Genomic DNA, 16,329 nt, shown 5'->3' on the forward strand with positions numbered 1-16,329 from the left:
GAGAAGCCAAGTGACTTTCCAAGGGCTTACCCAGTAAGTGTAATTCAGAGGTGAGTCTCAAACTCAGGTCTTCCTTACTTCAAAAGGCCAACCCTCTACAACATCATCCTGCCACCATGACGGCGAGGTGGTGAAATGGCACTGGGTCTGTGGACAGGAAGACTTGAGTTCAAGTCCATCCTCAGACATGTACTGGCAGTGTGACCTTAGGCAAGTCACTTAACCTCTGTCTGTCTTTGTTTCCTCAATTGCAAGGTGAGGATAATATAATTGTACTTGCCTCACAGGGTTGTTGTAAGGATCAAATGAAGATAATATCTGTAAAGTGCCTGGTACTTAGCAGCCTGCACTTAATAAAAGCTTGTTTCCTTCCATTCACAAGTCTTTAAAACTATTTCTTTAAGCTAAGGAAATTGTCAGGATTCCAGGGTTTAATTGAATACCTCAACCTCTTTATAGAGACTATTGGAATTCTTATTTATTATCTCTTTTAATCCTAAAATATCCTAGCCCACTTTAGCAAGAATACAAGATTTCCTGCTCTGCTATATAAAATGCTAGGCCTGCTTATAAAGCCTTGTTCACTAATCCTTAAATAACTATGCTTTAGTTAAGGTGGATTAAATATTTCAGTTTAAATGAGTACATCTAATACACTGTGGGGACACGTGCTTTGCATTCAGATGGTAACTATATTCACAAGGATCCCTAAGCCTTTCCAAAGCTGCCTCTGTATACCCAACGTATACTAAAACAGTGGGATCCTTCTGCAGCAAGAGCCAGTCCAAGAGTGAGGCCCAGCTGTGATTTTTGGCCACAGACACAGGGCTTTAGGAAAAGTATCATTAGTTATGTAATTTCCAAGGAACACAGACAGGTCCTTAGTGGGTAAAGTCTTTTCTAATAGCCATCCATGTAGGGTATGAATTGGTCAGCCATTCTAGAAAGCAATTTGGAACTATACCCCCAAAGTGACTAAAATGCATATCCTTTGACCCAGAAATACCACTACTAGGCCTATTCCCTAAAGAGATCAAAGAAAGAAAAATACCTACATGTACAAAAAAGATTTAAAGCTGCTCTTTTTGAGTTGGCAAGGAATTGAAAACTAAGATTGTGCCCATCAATTTGGGAATGACTGAAGAAATTATGTCATTTGAATGTAACGGAATATTACTAAGCCTCAAACAATGATGAACAGGATAGTTTCAGAGGAAGTAGAGAAGATGAGAAATGAAGTGAACAGAACCAAGAGAACACTTGGTTGTATAACAACAATATTAGATACTATAAAAACAACATTGTGAAAAAATACTTTGGAAAGTTGTAAGGACTTTGAACACCATAATGATCAACCATGGTGATTCCAAAAGACTTAAGATTATTTTAAAAAAAAATAACAATGCCCACCTCCTGAATAGAAAGGTGTTGGACTAAATATGCAAAATGAGAAACAAGTTTTGGACAGGGCCAATGTAGAGTTTGTTTTCCTTGATGATATTTGTTACAAACATTTTGCTTTTCTTTTTTTCCTCCCATTAGGAGTAGATAGGAAGAAAACAATACTTGATGATGGAAAAACTTCAAAAATGAAAAACAAACAAAAATAAAGACATTCATGCAGCTAAACTGGAAACTCTTTCACTATGGGAAGATTAGGAAATGAATTCATGCTGACAGAATTAGAATTCGTAATTCCTCAAAGCTTTGATGTCCCTATAGTGGTTTTTGTAAGCCTTCAAAATCCCATGGCAAGTGCTATGATTCTCAAAAGCAATGCCAGAGGAATTCTGGCAGGCCCTATGGTTGGGGTTGATGATCCCAGAGATCACTAAATCCCTCCACTCTGTAACACACAGGGAAGTACCTGCTGAATTAATTGTGGAATATTTTTGTGGAGGTGATGATTACACATTTATTTTACTTGTTTTAAAACTATATTTAATGACTGCTTCTCATGTTTCATCATAGCCTAGCTATATTTGATATTATAGCCTTATTACAGATAATGAAATAAATACCTTGCTTTATACAAGAGACAGGCTAAGGAAATACATCTGCATTTGATTAGCAAAGGGAACTCCCAGGAGAAGGTGTTCCCTTTAACAATATGCATGTCAGTGTCTTCCCTACAATTCATATTCTTAGAGAGCTCCCTAGAGTACCAAAAAGTTAAGTGACTGGTCCAGCACCACTCCTATGTATCCCTTTACCTTTCACAAGAGATATATTTATAAAAACTTGTTGGTAAATCAAATTTAGTGAGCCGTTACTACAACAATCATAACCAAGTGAATCCTACATTAAAGACACTAGCGGAAAGCTCTGGGCTAGGAACAAGAAGATATGAGTTCTGGTCCAGCTGCTCAACATATTTGGCCTCAGGCAAATCAACCTTTCTGAGCATCATTTTCTTCATCTGTAAAATGGGAATGAGAATAATCTCTGTTGGTCTATTTCATAGAGTTGTTGTAAGAATCAAATGAGATGATGTATCTGTTTTCAAGGGGCTTTGAAAACCATTTTAAAATTATGCAAATGTGAAGCATTGCTGTTATTCAACTATCCTTGACATTGATGCCTTTAATTAACCTGCCTATTGCTATATTCAGAAGTTGTAACTCTAAGATCAGACTTTTATATACTTGGCTTTCTTAAAGCAGGGTACATTTTTATAATAGATCCTTTTTTTAAAAAGTTATTTTAGGAAAGCATTGGTTGAAATAATCAAGAAAACAAAGAGAGTCATTTAGATCATTTTGGATCCTAAAAATTGCAAATGGCCTATCAAATTGCCTCAGGGAAATTAGAGTAGCTGTTCATAACAATGAGAAATTATGAAAAGAAGTAATCTCTTTTGTGTATTATTCTTGAATCTCATTGTTGAGGCTTAGACCTAGCTATGTATGCAGATTGGTGCCCGGGGGGATAACTGAGAAAGTCAAATCTACAGACTCAGATGCAAATACTAATTATGCTTCCATACATGCAATTTTTATGAACTATATGGCTTTCTTTTTTTTTGAATAAAGGTTCAAGACCTACTGTAGCCCTATGTCAACAAAAATGTAGAAGAAGTGGGACTCTGGAGAGCAATTATTGTTCAAGTAACTTTGGTAAGAAAAAAAAAACACAGCTTTTTCCTTGTAATAGAAGACTTGGGGAACTGCATGATTATTTTCAAAAGAATTACTGAGAATTTAAATGTAAATGGTCAGTAACATAATTCACACAGGAAGGTATTTGCATGCCACTTTACGTTATTAATGGCTCCTTAGAAAACAGACTATGTTTCTCTTTGGTCTACATTTCAGCTTCCCTTAAATTGAGTCAGAATTGTAAACACTAGACAATTTTGTGGTTGAGATGGTATCTAAGAATAGATGAACTACTAGGGAATCCAGGGTCTAGGCTTAGAAAAGTTTATAGACTGACATTTAATAGGAGAAGGTCAAGTTGGAAAGGAAATTAGAATCCAGGGAAGACTGAATGGTGGAAGTGGGGTAGAGTCCATGAACCACTGGTGGGAAATGCTTCCTGAGACCTCACTACACTAAGCTTCCAGGTGTCTAGCACATCACAAAGATGATGTTTTCTGACACATACATGTTAGAACTTGTAGGGCAACAACCCTGCTCTTGGATAGATATCCAGGCTCCCGTAAGCCTCTAAAAGGCAAGCAGTGCTAGATGAATGATTTACCATGTGAAATCACTAGAACAGTGGTTTTTAAAAGGATTTCAACTCCATGGTTTTTAGATATTTCAATACTAATATTTTTCAAATGTGTATTTGTTTCTAGTCTACATACTGATCACCAACCAAGGATCAATAAAATCCTAGGTATACAAGAAAGAATAATTGACAATGCAATTTTGCTTACATCATGTCATTTTGTACTGAATTTGCCAGTACCAGGAATGAATGAATGAATAATTCAACAACAGCAGAACTTTAACTAGCTTGTTGTATCTTAATCAAGAATTGCCACCTTGTCTGGCCAGGACCATCCTATACCTCAAGAAATACAAATTTCACTCCATTCAATTAAGCTATGCCACCATTAAATGGTAGTATTGCTAATTCCAGAAGAGAATATGGTGGCCCATGGGAATAAACTGGTATCTTTTATCCATTGAACTAGGAATGACAAACTTTTTCCCCCCTATTAGGAGTCACTAACCCATGGAAGAAAATGGAGTTATAGGAATAAAAAACAATTCATTTGAGTTAGTTTTCCTTATTTTTTGAGAGAGAAATGTAAAACTTTCCATTTGTTCCATAAGGAACAAAGAACATAGGTTTTAAAAATAAAAATAATAAAAATTAAATACATTTCATTTTTCATTATGAAGGAAAGAAGTGATAGGATACTAGAGGATGAGGGAACATCATTCAGATAGAAGGGAGAATGAGAAGTATACAGACAGGTGGAAAGATCAACAGATGTAATGAAAGAAAAAAGCAGAGAGAAAGACAGATACAAAGAAAGACAGAAATGGACACGCCCTCAGAAAAACTAAAAAACCAAAACCAAAACATACATACTTTGACATAGCAACACCTCCTTCCTGGGACTTCTTAGGATATTATTATTAAGCTGTGGTGTGTTTTCACAATTATAGGCGTAAGTAGGGATGTAAGATTGTTTGGCTAAAATTAAGCCTGAGTCTAGAAACTCCCTACATCTGTAGCAGGTAAATTGAACTATTGTTTTAATCTATTATGAATTTATATTTCTTATATAATCAAATGGTCATTATCTAACAAATGCAATTTCCCAATGGATCCTTTTAATTTTTCCACAACTCTGGTAAAATTAAACATTAGCGTTCTATCAGGTTCTTTTCTTTAGCTTTCCAACATTTACTTCTGAAATAATGAAAAAATATTTTTTTTTAGTCCAGCTCACTTGTACCTCCAATTTTCACATTTTAAAAATTGCTTTCTTTCCTAGTGCTAGCTGGTACTGTTATCACAACAATGACAAAGGGTGGAAGCTTGCACGCAACAATATCAATCATCAATGTATACAAGGAGGGAAACCTGGCAATTCAGCAAGCTGGCAAGAACATGAGTACCAAGATCACTGTTGTTTGTAAGCAATGTCCTCTCATCAGAAGAGGTGGGTAACATAGGAGACTTAGTAGGGGGTTCTGAAGCAGGTGGTGGACAGTCTCAACTAAAATGAAAGTAATGTCCCTGAGCCAGCTAGGTGGCATCATGGGTAGAGTGCTGAACCTGGAGTCAGGAAGACCTGAGTTCATATGCAGCTTCAGATACTTACTTAGCTGTGTGACCCTGGGCAAGTCACTTCACCTTTGTTCACCTCAATTTCCTCATCTGTAAAGTGGGGGTAATAATAGAGGATCAAGTGAGATAATAGTTGTAAAGTACTTAGCACCATGCCTGGCACATAGTAAATGCTATATAAATATTAGCTATCATTAATATTTAGAAAGTGCTTTGCCAACCTCAAAGTTCCCTATAAGCACTAGCTGTTATCAGGTATAACAACATCTGCTTCTGATAATTTTAAATATATTTTAGGAGAATAATAGAACTAGGTTGAACTCCCACAGCACAGCAAATTAAAAATGCCCAGATGACTTTCTGATAATATCTAGCAAGCCTCTGATTTATCCTCACACTTGATGTATGGTCAGCCCCTCAATCAATAAATCAACAAGTATTCATTAGCACAATGCCAGGAACACAGCAGGCACTTAATAAATGTTTATTGACCAACACCTACTAGGTGCCAGGTGCTGAGAGTTAAAGTACAAAAAAATCCACAATCTCCATTTGCAAGCAGTCTACATTGTAATGGAGGAGACATCAAGTACATACCTAATTATATCCAGCATAACATAGTTTGGTAAGAAAGGCACTAGCTGTTGAGAGTTGGGGAGGAAGGATCAGGAAAGGCTTCATGCAGAAGGTGGTGCCTGGGCTGCAGCTTGAAGGGGCAGCGGAGGAGGGAGTACATCCCAAGCAGGGGGGAATGGCCAAATGGGAGATAGAGTGTTGCATGTCAAGAATGGTCAGTTGGTAAACATTAAGTGCCTACTATGTGTCAGGTACTGTACTAAGCTTTCGGGACACAAAGAAAGACAAAAGATGGTCCCTGTTCTCAAGAAGCTCACAGTCTACTGGGGGAGACAACATGCCAATGAGGTTAGATATCAGAGTGCAAAAGGGGGAAAATGTACAATGGGGCTGGAATGACCGACTGGGGCCAGGGTATGAGGGGCTTTAAAACCAAAGTGAAGAATTTATTCTATTTTATCTTAGGGTCACTTGATTGCGTAGGGTAGTCACATAGTCAGATCTGTACTAAAGGAAGCAGCAGTGTGGAAGATAAATCGAAGTGGGGAAGCCATTTGAATCAGAGAGGCCATTTAGGATATTGTTGCCATAATTAGGCAAGAGGTGAACAAAGGATAAGCCATGTCCTGTTCTGGAATCCACGTGATGTGGAAAGAAGTCGAGGAACTCAGCACATTGACTGGGGAGGAAATGAAGGAATAAGCACACTTGTTTGTTTTTACTTTGTTGTTATTGTGCCTATTCTCCTCATGGTTCTGCTCATTTCATTCTGCATCAATTCATGCCAGTTTTCCCAGGTGTCTATGAAACCATCCTTTTTCATATTTCTTTGCAAGCTATACACACACACACACACACACACACACACACACAATCTTATGTATAGCAATAACTAACATTTATGTGGTTTTAGGATTTGCAAATCACTTTCCTTACAATGACTCTGTGAGGTAAAAAATTAACATGTATTTAGCAGATGAGAAATTTGAGACTCAAACAGGTGACTTGCCCATAAAAATCAAAGCTACAGATAATCAATGACTATACATCCAGTGCCCCTTCCACAATGCCAAGGAGCTGCCTTCTCAGTATAATCTGGAATCAACTTATTTTAAATCTGAAAGGAAACTTAGAGTCCAAATGTTGTGGCCTTAAACTTTTATAGTTCTTGTCTATTTTTTTCATCTATCTGTTGTGCACCTTTACAGATGAAAGGAAAGAGAGGTCTAAAGAGATTAATGACTTGCCCCTAGCAAACACAGATCATGGATGACAGTGCTAAAGACTGCTAGAAAGTGCTAGAAATTGAGAGGCAGCATGGTATACAGAAGATATCACAGCATGAGGAGTACATGGATTCAAATCTCACCTCTTTGCCCAGAGGATCTGGGGAATCACTTAAACTTTCTTGGCCTTACCTCCTCATATCCAATAAAGCGCTTGGGCTAGACAGCTACTAATCTAAATCTATGTAGAGGTACCTATTCAGATAGCTCTAAATCTATGATTCTATATTTATTTATTGAATGGTGAATTCAGATCTTCAGAGATGATGACCTTAAAACAGATTTTTATTCTGTACGGTAGTAACAGATAACATAACTGCCCCCCAAATTAAATATTACATTAATGTGTTCAGGAGAAAAATACATCTCATGATTTCATTTTTGTACCTGCAGGTCTAAATTACATCATCATGGGTCAGGTAGATGAAGATGGGCGAGGGAAGATCACACCAAACAGCTTTATCATGAATTTCAAGATGAAGAATCAAAAGATCCTGAATGCCTTGAAAAATAAACGCTGTTAAAGACGAATGATATCAAATAATGCTGCATTCCAGTATATCTTCTGAAAGATCTATTTTCATTCACTAGGAGGAAGAGTCTTTAAAATTAAATACTGAGCATTCCCAAAAGATCAGCTTGATAGCACATGGCCTCACTTAACAGTGATGGAAATTATGTGCATGGTCATTGAGGCATAGATCTGATTACCAACCTTAAGGCAAGTTGCAGTAATAGTGTGAACTGAAATGTACAAAGTTCTGAAAACTTGGAAGCTATTAATTTATACATCTTGGTAAAAGGAGTTCTTTTAGAAATGAATTTTGTGAGGATGTGAAAAGGAAGATTTATAAGTGCAATATTTATAGTGATATGATTTTTAACTTTTAGCTTTTGCTCTGAGTTTTTATATTGTTTTCCTGCATTTTTATCTATGCTTAATAAAATATTTTAAAATAACATGTAACAGTCACTATGTTTGCTCTGCAGTAAGCTGGGCGTGCTAAGAGTAAACACAACACATTTCCTGGTAATACACATGGAAGATCAAGTCTTTGTTTGGTGGAATTTATGTTCTTTAAAATCCCATAAAGAATTAACATTCTATTTATTTTTCCAACTGGACCTATGATTTCATTGAAGGCAAGGAGATCCCAATGTGGAAAGACTCTGTGCCAATGTGAATAAGCAAGTGTTGTAAAACTTGTATCTTAAAAGGTTGCCTGGGGCACTGAGAGGTTATGTGATTGACCCATGACCACGTGGCCAGTGTGTGTCAGAGGGTAAACTTGAACCCAGGTCTTCTCAAATCTGAGGCAATATTTCTTGCACTACCTGCAACACCAGTAGTTCTTAACCTTTCTTTGTGCCATGGATCCCTTTTGGCAGATGAGAACCAAGGGAGAAGATCAGGACTGTGGACTCCTTCTCTGAGTAATGTTTTTAAATACATAAAATACACAGGATTACAAAAAGAAACTAATTATACTGAAATACAGTTATCAAAGTTCACAGATGTATGATTAAGAACCCTAAACAGTGCCATGCTTTTTCATTCTAGTTCATCTGTGGCACCTGAATGTGCCTGACTTAATTCCATTGCATAGACCCTAGAGATCACCTAACCTAACTATCTCTGCCCTTTCCATCCCACCCACCATTTTACAGAGGTGCCTGAAGCCCAGAGAAAGCAAATGGCAGAACCAAGACAAGAATCCAGGTCTCCCAAGAAAATGGTCTTTATGTGGCACTTCATCAGTTTGAACCTCCTTACAAACAGGTGGAGATAACAGTTAGTCAGGATGGGGAAACCACTCCACCCAATCCATCTCTGATCTAGTAGATACATGAGTCACAGGGAGTTGCCTGAGGTGAGTGGAGGGTCAGTTGATTGCTAGATCATGTCAGAGGCAGATTTGAACCAAGGTCTTTCTGACTCCCAAGTCCAGCTCAAACCATTCAGGATTTCCAAGATGGGATCCAGACATAGTAATTCATAGCCATTCAGACCCTTTACTCTTTTCTGAACATGTCTGTTCTATTCCTGAATCTATCTGTTCTCTCACCTCTGTTTCTAGTGCCAGCCTTGTCCTCCTACTTTTCTTTGCAGACTTACTGGTGATTTCCAGCTGTGGGCCTGCTTTCAGTTCTCTGTTTCTGAACCTGAAATTAAAAGTCTTGGGTAAAAGTGGTCTCATAAATAGGTGGGGATCAGACATATGCTCTGCTAAGGCAGACCAATATATTTAAAGTGGAGGAAAGGTCCATCTTACATGATGCACATCAACAAATGGAGTAGATAGTCTTTTGAGCACACCAGTATTGGATGGGTGCTCAGGTAGTTGGGGAGTCCCATCTAGAGTTATTATGAATGGATTGGTCAGCTTCAATAATCATCTATCCTGATGCCCAATTGTGTCCCACATACTCATTTTTCAAAGACCCACTGTTTCCAATGAATTGTGATTCATCTATCAAAAAACGACGTTCATAGATCAAAAACACAATCAAATTCAGCCGTAACCCAAGTGGGGATTATTCAGATTCACTAAAGAAGGATGAGGTATACCTATTAATATATGAAGGACTGTTATAAAGAACATAGTGGCTAGTTTGCTCTTGTTCCAACTGAACTAGCTAATGCTACTAAGGACAGAAAAAAAGAGGAAATGATTTAAACTGTAGCATAAAGAATTTATTGATAAGATTCTTAAATATCATAATGGTTTTCAAGAGTGAGGGGGGTTAGGGAGAGCAGATTCTCCTTCTTAGTAAGCCTTTAAACCTGGGAAGGTTTTCGTGTGCTTTTTCCTGGTAGGGGATGAACTAAGTGACTTTCCTAAAGCTAAAATATATACTCTAAAGAATGCATATGGCGGGGGTGGGGAAAACAAGCCTCCCTGTCAAATATGTGATTAACTAAGACATTTCTTTTTTTAAACCCACATTTACCTCCTACACAAGCCTGCTGTTATGCCGCTTGTACTACTGTTATTTGATTTACATCAGAAATAATGAATCCTGTGAAGACGGTTATTTTTAAAACATGTAACTACCACAGTTTAAAATTTGCCCTCAAATTCTTTTTGTGTCACTCATTTTGGGTATCTCTTCCAAATCAGAGTCCTGTAAACATCCACAGAAGCTAGGAAAATCATCAAGTTGCCAAACTAATTATGTCACTGTCATGACAAAGTGATTTATTTTTACTCCTAAATATTTAAGTGCCAACTGTATAACAATTCTTGTCTCATGGACTGCTTCTGAATCACAGGCAATGCTAACAGTGGTCAATGGGCAAGTTTATTTAAAAACAAGAAAAGTGAGGTAGACACTGCTTAGGGGGTACTGAGTCTTTAAACGCAGTACATTATGTGAATGGAAAGGCAAAGTTTGGATAGTGAGAAATAAGCTAATGGGACCTAAAACCCCCCAAACCCTAAAGTCCAAACAAGACTAAGATGCTTATACAAATGAGTCTATATTTGTTCTATAAGTGATAGCAAAAAAAGCTGGAAAGAACCTAAATGTCCCATGATTGATTGATTGGTTGGTTAGTGTCTTTTGATCTGTTGCTTTTGAGAATTTCCTGGTACAGAGTGAGAGGCAAATAGAGCTGGATCAGGCCTAAAAGGATCAAGTACAGCTATAGGCTGTCTGTTTTGCTGGCATATTGACCCAACAGGAACACCACTAGGGGGTGGAACTGGTATGTGTTTCAGTTCCCCATTCCCTTGGACAACTGAGATGCTGTGGCTATAATTAATAATTATACAATAAATGCTCACTGATAATGAATCAATGAGTACTTAAATGCCTACTATGTACCAGGCTAAGCACTGGAGACACAAAGACAAACAGGAAGCCATCCCCAACCTCAAGAAGCTTGCACACTAATGGGCAAATGATATGAATATAACTAAGTATATGCAAAATTTATTCAAAATAAATACAAGGGAAATGTTAGGGGAAAGGCACTAGTAGAGAGGAGGAGGAGAATCAGGTAGCACTTGAGCAGCAAGGTATTCCACAAGGTGGGGGTGAAGGAATGTATTTCAGGCACAAGGAATAGAGTACAAACACATGAAGACTAGGTGATGGAGTGTCATATGTGAGAACAACAAGACTACATTGGCTGGACCACAGAATGCAGGAAGAATAACATATAATTAGGTTGGGAGGATATACTGAAAGAGAGGAGTTTATCTTTGATCTCTGAGGCCAAAGGGAGTTTACTGAAGAAAAAATAACACAATCAGAGCTGCATTTGAAGAAAATCTCTTTAGCAGCTGTGAAGAAGATGGATTGGATTGGGGAGAGATGAGGCAGGAGGACCAAAGAGGAGGGTTTTTAAAAGTCCAGGCAAGAGGCGATGAGGGCTTGAACCAGGGTAGTTGCCCTTTATTGGATGTGAGAGAAAGGGATATTGAAATGGAAGATTTGACAACTGTTTGGATATGTAGGGTGAGAGAGAGTGAGGAGTCTAACAACATAAAGCCAAGATTAGAAACTTAGGGGACTAGAAGGATGCTGTTGCTCTTAACAAAAATAAGGAAGTTATAAAGAGGGGTAGATTTTGAGGGAGGGAGATTTGTTTTAGAGATGTTGAGTTTGAGATGCCAACGGGACAAACAGTTGGAATATCTAATAGGCAGTTATGGATATGTGATGAGAGCTCAGAAGAATCCTGTAACATAGCAATGTATTTATATAAAATATTATAATTGGGGTGGTCAACATCTCAGGGCAAGTCTATGATGAGATGATTGTCATTTATATTGAGTAGCAAGGCATGAGGCAAATTTAAATAAGTCAGAATTCTTCCTTTCCCTTCTTTAGAAGTGTATCTAAGAGGGCAGAACTAAAAGTATTACATACAGCCACACCACAATTAATAATAACTGGTTTCAAGAAAATGCAATCTTGTTGAAAATGACAAATGAGCAGTTGACTAAATAATGTTTTAGCAGAATCTCAGAACTAGAAGAGACCTTACAATCCAACCTACACACCAAAACAAGAATGTACTCTACAACACACCTAACTGGTTATTCAGCGAATATGAAAAAATATGTTTAAGTGAATGGAGATTGGAAGAAGTTATAGTGGTAGTTCTTGATAATGCTGCCACTGATATCAGTTTGTATGCTTATTACAAAATTGACAAAAGATCTTTTAGGATAACTGCATTTTAAGAAACACAAGACTGAAACCTATTATTTTCCCTCTTCGGATAAATAACCAAACCAATAATTTTAAATAGTATGAGTTTATGAACTTGATTCAATTTAGCAAGCATTTAAGTATTCTTCTGGAGATATATGTACAAAGAGAAGTACAGCACAGGGTAATTTGAGGAAAGAGAGGACACTAACAACTGGAGGAATAAGGGAAAGCTTTGTAGAGGAAATGGCAGCTGAGTGGACCCCAGAAGACAAGGATTATGAGAGGCAAAGAAAGATGAGGACAGCATGCATTCCAGACACGAAAGATAGCAGACAGACATGGGAGGGAGATGGAATGTCAGTTTCAAGAAACAACAGACTTAGTTAAGTAATTTGGCTAAAACAGAGCTTATTGAATAGGATGACCATATATTTCAGTTTGTGACATTATTCAAGATAACAATGTTGATGGGGATTATCAGCTACATAAGCACATCAATCAAACAGTAAGATTTAAGGGATTTTTAAGAAAGGTTTTTGGCTTAAAATTTTAACATATAATTCACGCTGAATGATCAAATACTATGGGTCAGTAGTAAGAGTTGTGGTTGTCTTCAGGGTATGATGTTAATTCATTATATTAGACACTAATATAAAGCTAGACACAATTTTTGGAAACCTTTTCCCAGGAAATAACCACGTGAGAACAGGTATTGCAACAAATTACCATTTCAAAATATGGAAAAATAATAATTGATGATTCAGTCTGAATAACAGAAGAGTCAATAAGGAGGGGAGGAAGCCCTATCTTATTTCCTTGAGAGAGTAAGTAGAACATATGTTATAATTCAGAGTCTAGAACAGGGGTGGGGAACCTTTGGCCTTGAGGCCATGTGTCGCCCTCTAGGTCCTCAAGTGTGGCCCTTTGACTGATCCAAGCTTCACAGAACAAATCCCCTTAATAAAAGGATTTGTTCTGTAAAACTTAGACTCAGTCAAAAGGCTGCACCCAAGGACCTAGCAAGACACATGTGGCCCGCCTGGGACTCTAGATCATCTTAATGCCGAAATTATCCAAATTATTTTGGAAAGGCAGCATAGCATTGTGGAAAGATACTGGACTTGGAGACAGAAAACGTGAATTCAAAGCACACTTCCACCTCAATTGGTCATGTGATTTTGGATAAGCCTCTTAGCCTCTCTGAAACTGTTTCCTCATCCATTTATTTGTATACCCAGCACTTAGCACAGTATCTTGTACATAGTAGGCACTTAATAAATGTTGAATCTGTAAAATTAAGATAATACCTATCCTACCTCAAAAGATGGTGTCAAGAATGAATTTTATCAATTGTAAAGCACTACATAAATGTCAGGATTTTTTCAATATTAAGCCACATATATGGTCATATTTCTAGAAGAAAGGCCCTATCATGTCATCAGACTAAGAAATTGTTTAGAAATGTAAGGTCTAGAACTGTCCATAAAAATAGAAAAGAGCAAGGTAGAGTGGACAAACACTCTTTGGATACATGTACTGGGGAAGGGGAAGTGGTTCTCAGCCTGAAAACCATGAAAATACCAACTTTCCAAAACAGAATGCTAATTTCTGGAATGGATGCCAGACAAATGACCAATAACTATTAGCTACTTGACCTCAATATTAGATTTGGGTCAAATTTGGCCAGTTTACTATATATACTAACTTCATTTTTCATTACTGTTTTAATTAATCGAGGTATTTTTTTCATTTAGTTTTATTTCTTTTCTGCTTTTCAAGTACATTTTAATACAACAAATAAACATTATGCCAATGTATAATCCAAAGTCAAATTTTATTACTTTTTCTTACAATCATTCAAAATATACCCCCATAAGTAATTCATGCACACACTAGGTGCTCAATAAGTATCTTTTTTTTAACCATGTATTATTTTTAGAATGAATGAAAATCCTGATGTTAAATCCCAAATGGGATGTGCATAATTTTATAGTAGACAAAATATATAATTTTACAATAAATATTTTATAAGAATTCACCCAAAAGAGGGAACACTTACAGTTTGGTAATTCCATTAAAAAAGAAAAAAGGAAGAAACATATTATACCTAAAACCTCTATTTTATGATCCCTGGATCAGTAATGCTTATAGACCTAGGGCTACCTGCACCCTATGTCCATAAGACTAGCTAACATTCAAGTGAGATTATGCTTAACTTCCACTTAACGGAAATCCTACCTTTCAATTCTATGGCAGGAGTACAACAGATTTTCAAAGAAATTTAATTATATTCCCTACAAAGCACAAAATAATTAAATATATTATACTCTTCAGAAAAAAAAACCCCAAAAAACCCATGTTTCCATTGTAAGCAGGAAGAATCATATACAAATAAACACAAAGTTATACTTATAGAAGCTATGTTAAGCCGCACAAAATATTTTGATACTTAATCCAATAAATCAAAGATAGTTAAACGTAAAATAAACCTCTGTGATAAATATTGTTGGAAAACAGGATTCTCTTCAATGTTCACAGAAATAAAAGTTATATTGTAACCACAAAGAAAACCATTCTAAATCCTTATTTTTGGTTTTTGTTTTAACAGTTCTAGGAGCTTTCCCCAGTTTAAAGAAAAAAGCTGTAATAGCCCAAATAAAGTTGGATTCCTAAAAAATGAATAGTAAACTCGGCTATATCACACTAATTTTTTACATTCTTAAAACCAATAGTTCTACATTCTGTAAGTATCTCACAGAGTAAAATCAATCCATGTTTACTTTTAGGTGTTTGATATAGCTTTTGAACAACAGATGTGGTCACAACTATCCCCCCGCCAAAAGATGAGAAAGTAAAGCAAAAAGCTAGAAAATTCTGTCTCCTAAATTGCTCCTACTAAAATGTTCAGTGCATTTTAAAACTATGTACATATTTTATATGACATACATAATTAACCTATGAGTCTTTAAAGAATGGCTTTGACGTTATTTCTACACTCCAACCCACACCTTAATAAATTTAGTTGCGAATTATGTAAATATCCATGGCCCAAGTTAATTTCTTGGGTAAAACATAGCATATTTAGAAGTCCGAAAGCCAAGTAAGTCCCTTATTTCATTTCGGAATTTTGATAGATCTTGGCGTAGTTCATTGAGATTTTCTACAGTTGCCTGATCTGTGCTTTGCATCTTCTGTCTCATGGAAGTTAAATAACGGTGGACTAAGCAACACATCACTTTTTGGTAGTTTTCATCTCTTTTTTGTTTCAGGTTTCTCCATTCCTTCAAAATAAAGAATAATATATCTCTACTAGTGATGGTTATTTATATTTGTGCAAATAAAATATATTTAAAATTTTTTTTGACAATACTCAAATATACAAACTTATAATCCTATAAGTTTAAACATTTCTATTCTTTTTTAATCCATAGTATTCCTGCAACTACATGTAGTCACTTCATAGTCTTTCACATTTGTTTATTTCAAACTAATTTGTGTAAGTATGAAGCTATGGGAATTAATGTGATACCACTGGAACACATACTAAATTATTTATTCAAAGAAAACAATTCTTTTCTTTTATGATATAATTTACTGGCACTGTTTATAATTTTTTTTTGCTTTAAAAGAAAAAAAATATGCACTCAGGAAATAGAAAAACTTTTAACCCCTAATTTGAAATTAAAAATAGGCTTTAAAATATTGAAATTAGCAATCACTTTTCCTTCATGGCATTTTATTAGCTGAGTCTAACTTTTAAATTTAAATAAAACTTCATAGGCTGAACCTAAATTTGCATAACTTCTTACCTTTAAGCTGTTTTGCCTTTTGACCTTGCCCTTTGATGTATGAGAGCAAATCCACTTACTGAGGCTACTTAGTAGATAGCAAATGGTCTTGGGAGAAGGAATGATATTGAAAGGTGGAGGTAGTGTACATTTGTCATCAAAGTAGCTAAGCCACAACTTAGCACGGGCAAATTTCCATTCTTTGTCCTCATGGTTCTGTAATGTAAGGCATATGAAAAATGCTGTTCAAAAAATATATA

At 36.3% G+C, this 16,329-nt stretch overlaps 2 protein-coding genes across 5 annotated transcripts in view; one reads left to right on the forward strand and one right to left on the reverse strand.

Moving 5' to 3' along the window:
• PCOLCE2 (procollagen C-endopeptidase enhancer 2) overlaps window positions 1-16,329 on the forward strand; it is a 91,721-nt gene that overhangs the window by 75,064 nt on the left and 328 nt on the right. The window contains exons 7-9 of one of the 2 annotated variants that reach the window (XM_036754090.1): window positions 3,033-3,116; window positions 4,958-5,125; window positions 7,509-8,067. In XM_036754090.1, the coding sequence (XP_036609985.1) occupies window positions 3,033-3,116; window positions 4,958-5,125; window positions 7,509-7,639 (383 nt within the window). In that variant the 3' untranslated portion in view covers window positions 7,640-8,067. Of the gene's footprint in view, window positions 1-3,032; window positions 3,117-4,957; window positions 5,126-7,508; window positions 8,068-16,329 lie in introns of those variants that run through there. The other variant, XM_036754091.1, reaches the window with a different exon arrangement.
• TRPC1 (transient receptor potential cation channel subfamily C member 1) overlaps window positions 14,103-16,329 on the reverse strand; it is a 72,852-nt gene continuing 70,625 nt past the window's right edge. For all 3 annotated transcript variants that reach the window (XM_036754087.1, XM_036754088.1, XM_036754089.1), the window contains 2 exons: window positions 16,091-16,285; window positions 14,103-15,562 (listed from right to left, as the gene is read on the reverse strand). In XM_036754087.1, coding sequence (XP_036609982.1) covers window positions 15,335-15,562; window positions 16,091-16,285 — 423 coding nt within the window. In that variant the 3' untranslated portion in view covers window positions 14,103-15,334. The remainder of the gene's footprint in view (window positions 15,563-16,090; window positions 16,286-16,329) is intronic.

This window comes from Trichosurus vulpecula, chromosome 4 (genome assembly GCF_011100635.1).
Source record: "Trichosurus vulpecula isolate mTriVul1 chromosome 4, mTriVul1.pri, whole genome shotgun sequence".
Lineage (NCBI taxonomy): Eukaryota > Metazoa > Chordata > Mammalia > Diprotodontia > Phalangeridae > Trichosurus > Trichosurus vulpecula.